Here is a 9,126-nt window from a genome sequence, read left to right on the forward strand (position 1 = left end):
ATTAGTTGTCACTGTAATAAAAAAATAGAAAAACAGACTCCATAGTAAGGGTAGATGAGCTGAGCCTACTGTGTGTACATTAATGAACAGGAGCAATACACGACTGGGCTGCTTGCGTGAACCTCTGCCAGACTTCAGCTATTTCAATGGATTCCTCCCTCAGAGTGAATAAGAACGTGGACAAAAATAGTCAGTTAATGCACTGAAAGAAAGGTATAAACAGTAGCTCTGACCTCAGAAGTACACAACATCTCTGCTTAGATCCTACCAGTGAAATACCTCAGACCTACCTCGTGGAGATGAGACACACTACATTTGGATGAGGATTGTAGTAGTGTAATGCCAGTACAGCAACATCTTCCCTGAACTAGTGCATTAGGTGAATTCTTTAGTCCAGACTGGAATATATGTGGTAGGTTAGGTTTCTGCTGTATTGCTGAAGAAAACATTTCTTCTTTACCACATGACTAGATGAGGATAACTGAGAACTCCTGAACAGTTTATTGGTGAAAAATGCAAGTGCAGCACACACTTATATAAAACTAACTGCTCATCCGTTTAGAACTTCCATTTCAAAATGAATGCTTTTAATGCTATTAAAAAGGAATTCCTCACTGTTAAAAGCAAATGAAAGTTTTCACTGGGAATCAGCTGACACCTAGTGGCAAAGCAGGAGCTGAGCTGGGGAAGATTCAGCTCTCTTCTCAAAGTTCATTACCTCTTCTCTGCTGGTAAGCCAATCTGAAATCTTCTCCAAGCATGTTAATGTCGTTTTCATCTTTGAGTATTCCCTGCATTAATGGGAAAGAAACATCAGAAGGTAAAACAAAGTAGAGAGATTACTATGGATCTCTGAAATTTTCTGTGGAAAAAAATATGGTGTCTATAATGATAGCCATAATACTGTTGTTACCTTTTAAGCAAGCCTAAAGCAAGTCACAAAACCTAAACAGGTGAGTTACAAATCAGTGCTAACCCAGAGCTTCCCTTTTGTTCTGCCAAAAGATAACATTTAGCTGCATTCTCTTGCTCACAGGAGTGATTACAGTCAGTACAGCACAGGAGCAGGTTTAGTAAAATCAAGCAGTGAAAAGAGGCCCTGGCTGGGCTGGGGCTCTGTCTCCACCTTTACCTGTGTTGGAATTAGCTCATACAAGGAAATTACTTGGGAAATCAAGTAATGCTAGACAACTTAATCAAAAACTATGTTTTGGGGAAGAGAAGCTGAGGCAGGCAGAAAGCTAAATTTCTAATTAAGTCTAAATTAATTTTACTGCTAAAACTATGTATGATCCCCAGAACATACCTTGCAGCATTTAAAAAACAGGGAAAAGTTACAAACTGCATTTATATTGGAAAGTTTCCAATTTATTAGCACTTTGCTGTTTAACTATTTTTAGTGAATTAATGTGATGAAGGAGTACCCAACTCAGACACAGTGTTGTAGCAGAGAACAGAGAAGTAGAACATCATACATGGCACACGTGTGAGCCTTTGACACTGAAATTGCCAAGGCTTCCTACAACAAATTCAAACTGGAAAAGTTTATCAAAATTTTATCAATATGAGTTATCTTTTAATTAAATGTATATTAGATAACAACTCACTCCAAGTGTTACAAATTCCTGCACCAATCACTGTATTAATATTTGAATAAAAATTCAACTCTGTTCTACTTCACGTTTTCCAGTATTGCAGAATTTCTTTAACCAGCCTTAACCAGGGATAGTTCCCTCCCTACTGTAAAGGGATTTTTACATCCCTAAGGCAGCTCTCTGTTCATTTGTGTACCATTAAGAGATCTTTCCAATTATGAAGCACAATACAAAATAAATTGTAGTTTACTCCTACTGCAATAACTGCTTCCATCTTTTTAACGTTTTAAAACAGAAATTAACAGAGCAAGCTCTATAATGCTTCTGTAAATGCTGCAGTTCATTGCACTGCTGCAGAGTCCATAGTTATGGAATACTTGGCAGATAATCCAGAGCTGCAAGAAATTGCTGCCAAAACCCCAACCGAGAAACTGGGTGGAAAGAGGTTTTAAGATGTGTTGGACCCCCTTCTAGCTAGAGAAGCGCTTCTATAGAACTCACGTTTCCTATTTCAAACACTGGACATGCAAAGCGTTGTGGAAGCTTTCAGCAAGTTCTGTACAAGCATCAATAGTGGCAGAGAGCCCAAAGCCCCTCAGCAGAAAGAACAGTGCTGTACATGGGTCCCAACTCAAAAGCTAAAGGAAGACATGAACGCTGGTAAGCTGACACAGTAAGGACATCCACTGACTTCAGGAACTCCCACAGTTCGGCAACTTCACCTTGAACTGACCAGGAGAAAACCAATTTACAGGACAGACATTAAAAATATTTAAAATACAATTCACTCACTCGGGGAAGATAACCCAGCAATTTCCACGCATGTTCTTTCAAGAGTTTCTGTCTCTCTTCTTCAATAATTGCACGGATGCTTTCTTGTCTTCTCTTCTCTAACTCTCTTTCTTCAAGTTCACGCTCCTACAAAAAAAGTTAGCTCTAAAAATACTTTTTTCTTGTCAGAAGCCAAAACAAAGTCCTGGTTCCCCCCACTTACTCTCTGCAATTCCTATCACTTTCACCTAGCAACACCAGCATTGTCCCTTAGGATAGCACAAATATTCCCATATTAAACACTGTGCTCAAGCCAAAGGTGCATGTGAAACTCTCACTTTTTCTGCAATACACTGTTTGCGACGGTCCTCAAGGATTTTTTCCACAGCCATTTTGTGTTCGAGCTGTTTCATTCTCCGTTTCTGCGCATTCAGCTGCTCAATGCGATCGTCCTCAGCCAGCTTGGCCAAAATCTGCTGCCGGAGGGCTTCCTCCTCTTCTCTCATAGCTTGTTGTGCTGCTGCCTTTAGAGCAAAGTGCTCTTCATATGCTTGCCTTAAGTCTAGGCACTGCCTTAATCTCTTTTCAATTTCTTCCTATAAAGGAAATTTAGTAAAATGCAGTATTACTGAACATGCAGCAGCAACAGCCAATCTACTGTATTTATCTTGGAATAAATTTACTGTAGCTCTTAACTTCTAGCATAACTAACTGGAGCAAACATTCTGACACCATAAGTTTTAGCTTTTATATTTTTCAGATTCTCTGCTGCCTGATATGTGGTTGAAACTTCATGTTGGGTGTTGATAGATTCTCTTTGCAGGTTGCTTGGACAAGGCAGTCCCTTCCCAGCTGGAGAATCAAGGACAACCATTACCCAAAAAGCATAAACACGGCGAAGGGAAGGGGGCAAGCCAGGAGTTGAGGTTTTGTGATCTGGAGCTGTAATTGGACAGTTAGCCCCAGTGTGTAGATGCACCAGAATTATAGAAGTATGAAGACTTGTGACTGGGATCCATCTTAGATCCATCCTAGGTGTAGCCCTAGCCAAGCTCTTATACTGCCCAAGGTGTATCCTTTTAAAGCCTTTCAATAAATACCTATTACATTGTTTGTTGCTCTGTCTAGTCTCTGTTCATCTCTAAGCATCAATTCCAAATCTGACAGTGCTCTCCGGTATTAATTAGCTTGGTGAATGTCACAAGATTGTCAAAATTAAGTCCAAAACCAAAGGGGATTTTTTTCCCACTCTAATGAAGGGAATCAACAAGACAGTAATCCTAAACAACACTCTAAAAATAGCAGTGTTTGGTATCTCAATCTATGTTACATTTTGTTTGTCACCCACAGCAAGGTAAGACAGAGTGTGAGGCCCAGAGGAAATAGACATGCAGAAAAAAAGCAGTTAATTAAACTGCTTAGCTTAAATCTAAACTTGAAAGTTACTAATATTCTCCTTTACAAGATAAATAAATGTATAAATGGAGCCATAAGGGTATCCAAAACCTTCACTTCACACTTCCTGGTTGAAATTAAAGCTTCAATACCTTAGAAAAAGAAACTGAAAGTACAAAATTTTCCCTCGAAAATCTGAGCTAATGTACAGACTGCCTGTCTGACCAAGAACATTTAGGAAATAGAGTTGAAAATAGATACTTTGTGCTAGAACATAAGGTAAACCCCAAAGCCACAAACAATACTGCAGACTTAGAAATCCAAAGTGAGCAAAAAACCCTCTTCGTGTACCTGCCAGCACTTACCATCTCCTTCTTCCTTTCCATCGCTTCTTGTTCTTCCAGATACAGATCTTCACGGATTTGTTCCTGTTCTTTACGCCTCTGTTCTTCTCTTTCTATGGTCTTGGCAACCTATTACAAGGAAAGGTTTCTAAATGAAAGACAAAAACATGCAACAATTTTTTTCTACAATTTCAATTTTTGATACCATGTTTTGAACTTTCTGTTTTTTCTCCTCAGTGTCTCGAACTTTAGCCATCCGATCATCTTCTCTTTGCCGTTGCAAGTTGGCAAACTCCATAATTTTCCTGTTTTCTTCTTCCATTTCTTCCTGTTTCCTTTTCCTCCAGATATCTTGTTCTTTTATAAACTCTTCAATATATGTCTGGGTTTCTCTTATTTTATCTAACTTCCGTTGTTTTTCCCTGTAGAAGATGGAAAAAAATGTTCAAATAATTATTTAACATACTGCAGAATAACATTTAATCAACTAGATGCTCAGTATTAACAATATCTTCCTGAGACTAAGATTTAAATGACTCTCCTTAACCAGTCAGCTAGAAACTAGATAGCTAAATTAAAATACTTAGTAACAAACTGCCCCAAAAATGGAATCTCACATCTAACACCTTTCTGGAATACAACTATACACAAAAGTACTCACTGCTGCTACATTTTATACACATTTCAACAAAGAGAAAGAAGAAAACCAAGCCCACCACAACCCCTAAACTTTTTATTTACACTAAACTCTCCCCTCCATGCACAATACCCTTCAAAATCTCCTTCCTTGCTCCTAAAACATGCAAACAAAACATCTAGTGGCAAGGCAGGGACACAAGGTAAGGTAGAAATGTATAATATGCTGTTGTGTCCAGCATGATGGGCCAATGGAAGCCCTCCTGAAAATAAGCTGGATTTCATATTTGGGGAACAAGGACACAAGACTGTCCCATGACTGGGACATTCTGAAGTTTCAACAAGAAAATTCATGTACGTCAGTCTCTTGTTAGTAAAATGTGACCAAGGAAAACTAAAATGGGCCTTAGTCTATATGGAATAGGTGCATACAAATTAGCTTTCAGTGCAGAATTATGAGTTGCTTTGTTTAAATTAACAAATAATAAAATCTCAAAATAACTAACATTTGGTCTTCTTCATAGATCTTTTTTACAATTTCATCAATCATGAGTTTCTCTCTTAGAAACTCTTCATAAGCCTCTTGCTTCTTCTTCTCTTGTTCCTCAATCTGCTTATCCAGTTCTTGATGGTACATTTTCTTCTCCTGGTGTCGCCTCAGTTCTGCAGACATTTCTTCTTTCAGATACCTGTCGTACTCTTCCTTCATCTCCTGGGCTACTTCATCCTCCCATTTCTAGGGGGAAAAAGGCAATGCAAGATTCCTTTTCACTCCCACTACTACAACAAAAAAATACACAGTATGGAAAGGAATTATGCAGCATTAGCAGCAATTAATATCTTCTACCTCAGTCTATAAATATAGAGCCTTAACATGCTTAATAGCTTAATCTAGTCAGTAGAAGCCTTGAAGAGCACCCTCAAGATCTGAGCAACTTGAGGAGCACCAAAAATACTTAAAGAACAAAGTATTGGGCATTTGAGCACAGGTGGGACTCACATCAGCACAATGACTGGAATGAGGCAGGGGTACAGAGAACACCCTCAATGAGCACATTGCTGAACAGCAACTGTCTGCACTGAACCCTGAACAAAGCATTAACATCATCAGAATCACCTGCCTGATCACCAGTATCTTTCTATACGTAAGTACAAATTTGCAAGTCTTTCTGAAGTTACTCAGATCACTGTTTAACATCAGTAACAGTGTTTTCAACAACTAGATTCTGAGGTAAGGATTCACCACTATAAACACTTACTATGCAAAGGGTATCACAGTTTTGACTTGACTTTACAAAACCAGTAAAATAACAACTATAATCAGTCATACAGCTAATTCAATCACTACTCCTTCAATTAGAATAGCAAAGTAAACTTTTTTCTTAAAGCTATAATATTCTTATAGTTATTAACGGTTAATTAATCCTTCATAACACAAAATATATTTTCAATAACACCAAATGCTTCAACAATATCTTAGATAAAAAAGGTGAAAGGAAAAAATCTTCTGCACAATCCATACAAAAAGTTACAGGACTCGTGCTGGGATACACTAATTACCATTTTCTCATCGTATATAGCTTTCTTTTCAGCAATCTGTGCAGCTCGTTCTTTATTCATATAAGCAGAATTCAGCTTTCTTTCTAACTCTCGAAGTTCAAGACTGGAGGGGGAAGAAAAATTATCCTATTACAAGAAGGTAGGTGTCTAGGGGGAAAAAATTAAGTTTCCATCACTATTTAAACACAGTATTTTCAATCGGGTCAACCCTGATGAAAAATATTGCTCTAGTTAAAGGGCAGAAAAAGAAAAAAAATCCATTTAAAAACAAGACTTATATATATTTCTACATGTGCTATCAACAGTTCTGTGTACTTCACTTCTAATTATATAAGCACATATATATATATTCAGAATGAAAATTTTGCAGATCAACGTTTTTTATTAGCAAAATTTACTTTAAATTAACTTTTTATTATACTTTGATCTCAAAGTAACTTTTCTTTTCAGATCTGAGTTGTCTCCACTCCTGCTACAGCTTTCTCAAATCTGATAACAGGAGCAGCCAATTTGACACAGGTGGAAAATTTCTGAATTACCTGTTTGCTCTGACTTGTTGCCTGATCTTCTCATCTTTCATTTTCTCGAGGTTCCGCCTTGCCAGCTCAGCCGCCAGCTTTTGCTCTCGCTCCAGCTGCAGCGCTCTCTGCTTTCTGTTCTCTTCTTCCTGATCAGGACAAACAATTCCGTACCAACTCTCACACACGCACATTTGGGAGAAGGCAAGGAGACTGTGCAGGCAATCAAGACTGTACAAGCCAGTAAATGATTGTTGATGGGGAAGGTCTTGGACAGGCAAAGGTAAAGCCAGACGAACACCTCTCGCAAGCCTCCCCCTCCCTCAGCGCGGCCGCCCCACGGCTCTTACCGCCCGCAGCGCCTCATCCAGCCGCCGCTCCCGCTCCAGCTCGGCCCGCAGCCGCGCCGCCCGTCTGCCCCACTCCCGCTCCTCGGATGCCTGCGGGCGACAAGGGAGAGGCGGTGGCGCAGGACAGCCGCGGGGACCCGCTCCCCCTGCAGCCCCCGGCCCCGCTTCCCTCACAGTCCCCTTCCCCAAGCTGCTCCCGCTTCCCTCACGGTCCCGTTCCCAATGCCGCTCCCGCTCCCCTCACGGTCCCGTTCCCAAATGCCGCTCCCGCTCCCCTCACGGTCCCTCTCCCCATGCCGCTCCCGCTCCCCTCACGGTCCCTCTCCCCATGCCGCTCCCGCTCCCCTCACGGTCCCGTTCCCCATGTCGCTCCCGCTCCCACTACCCTCACGGTCCCGTTCCCCATGTCGCTCCCGCTCCCGCTCCCCTCACGGTCCCGTTCCCAATGCCGCTCCCGCTCCCCTCACGGTCCCGTTCCCAATACCGCTCCCGCTCCCCTCACGGTCCCGCTCCCCATGTCGCTCCCGCTCCCACTCCCACTCCCCTCACGGTCCCACTCCCCATGCTGCTCCCGCTCCCCTCACGGTCCCGTCCCTCTCACCATCCTGCCGGCCGTTGCTGTGGCAACGCGCGGCGCCGCCGGGCTCCAGGGCGCGGTTTCACTTCCGGGGAATCGCCATCGCTGATTGGCCAAGATGGCGAACAGACTCTCACACGTGACCCAGGAATGGGCGGGGCAATGGGCGCGTGACGTCACCGCGAGGGGGACTGCGGATGCTATTTAAAAGCATTTCTTGAATCGTGACTTTAAATTAATGCACTTGACTCACCTCTAAACACAAACCCCAGGTGGCAGCGTTTAATTAAGAATGTCTTTTTCACAGCTCTGACTACGAATCTCGAGTAGGTATGGGCGATACCGGCACAGGGCAGAACACAACAGCCGAACATGAACATCACCAAAACAGATGATTCTGGTAAGGTTACTTGGTACAGAGCATGCTTTATTCAAGAAAACCCAGCCCTCAATGTTCCAGAGAGACCTTACACAGAGCACAACTGCTCCCTGCAGTTTTTCAGGATTGATTTTGCTCCAGGAAGGAAATCAACGTTGTGGCACCCGGTTCCCTAAACTCTGCCCACCCACTTTCCTCATCTTAATATTAAGTAAACTAAAGTTAAGTAAACTAAAGACATTTAAAGCAGTATTTCAAATTCATGAAGGTCACCTATTTTGTAAAATTATTAAAATTAATAATAATAAGCTTAATAATTAATTATTAATAATAAGCTTAAGAGAATAATACCTCTGAGAATTGCTTGTTTCTGCTGATACAGTGCTAGATGTTACTATATGTTTTTGGGGTAAGAACACTTATTATTTTAAACCTTTTACAAATTTCCCCAAATTCTTTCTGAAGCTTTGGTCATTCTCTGTCCTTTTAATGAGAAAAGTGCTTTCCCACAACGCTTGGGGAAGTGAAGAAAAAACTACAGGAAACGATGACTTTAAAAAGATACAAGCAGAGAGAGGTGAGACAGAAGAAGATCATAAACATTCCCTAATTCTTCTTTACAAGTGGTGTTATCACTATACTTCTCTTTTCAACATTAGGCAAGGAAACAAGTGAATGTCAAACCCCACCCCCCCATCCCCCTAATGGTTCCAAGGCACTGACTTAGAAAGAATCTTTTAACTACTCTGGCACAGCAGTGACTTTGAGTGCTCAAGGTCTGCAGGTGGCAGGACTGGGGGGATAAAGATGCAAAAGATTTTTGCTGTCCCTTTCTCTCAGTAAACAGATATGTGCTTTACTGGAAATAAATGGAATTTTCTTTCTTACCTATCAAAAAGAACAAAATAAAATCCCTGTCCCTCACTTCAAGAAATAAGAGGAAATAACCTTGAGATGTAAAATGTCATCTTTGCTCACTTGACACGCTCCTTTGGAACAGC

General features: G+C 41.2%; 1 protein-coding gene across 1 annotated transcript; it reads right to left on the reverse strand.

The window, feature by feature from the left end:
* Nucleotides 1-412: 412 nt before the first annotated feature.
* On the reverse strand, nucleotides 413-8,122 carry MNS1 (meiosis specific nuclear structural 1). Its single transcript, XM_056516044.1, has 10 exons — nucleotides 7,771-8,122; nucleotides 7,170-7,259; nucleotides 6,841-6,968; nucleotides 6,302-6,404; nucleotides 5,248-5,477; nucleotides 4,311-4,527; nucleotides 4,127-4,234; nucleotides 2,705-2,962; nucleotides 2,388-2,513; nucleotides 413-791 (listed from the first exon to the last, which is right to left on the reverse strand). The coding sequence occupies exons 1-10, from the start codon at nucleotides 7,771-7,773 to the stop codon at nucleotides 705-707; spliced, it is 1,350 nt and encodes a 449-aa protein (XP_056372019.1). The 5' UTR covers nucleotides 7,774-8,122; the 3' UTR covers nucleotides 413-704.
* Between the last annotated feature and the right edge of the window lie 1,004 nt (nucleotides 8,123-9,126).

This window comes from Oenanthe melanoleuca, unplaced genomic scaffold, assembly GCF_029582105.1.
Source record: "Oenanthe melanoleuca isolate GR-GAL-2019-014 unplaced genomic scaffold, OMel1.0 S233, whole genome shotgun sequence".
Taxonomy (NCBI): domain Eukaryota; kingdom Metazoa; phylum Chordata; class Aves; order Passeriformes; family Muscicapidae; genus Oenanthe; species Oenanthe melanoleuca.

Coding starts and splice junctions, on each gene's coding strand:
- MNS1 (XM_056516044.1), bottom strand. Junction 2,514..2,704: donor AACAGTGTATTGCAGAAAAA/GTGAGAGTTTCA, acceptor CTTTTTTTGTAG/GAGCGTGAACTTGAAGAAAG. Junction 792..2,387: donor TGCTGGGTTATCTTCCCCGA/GTGAGTGAATTG, acceptor CCATTAATGCAG/GGAATACTCAAAGATGAAAA.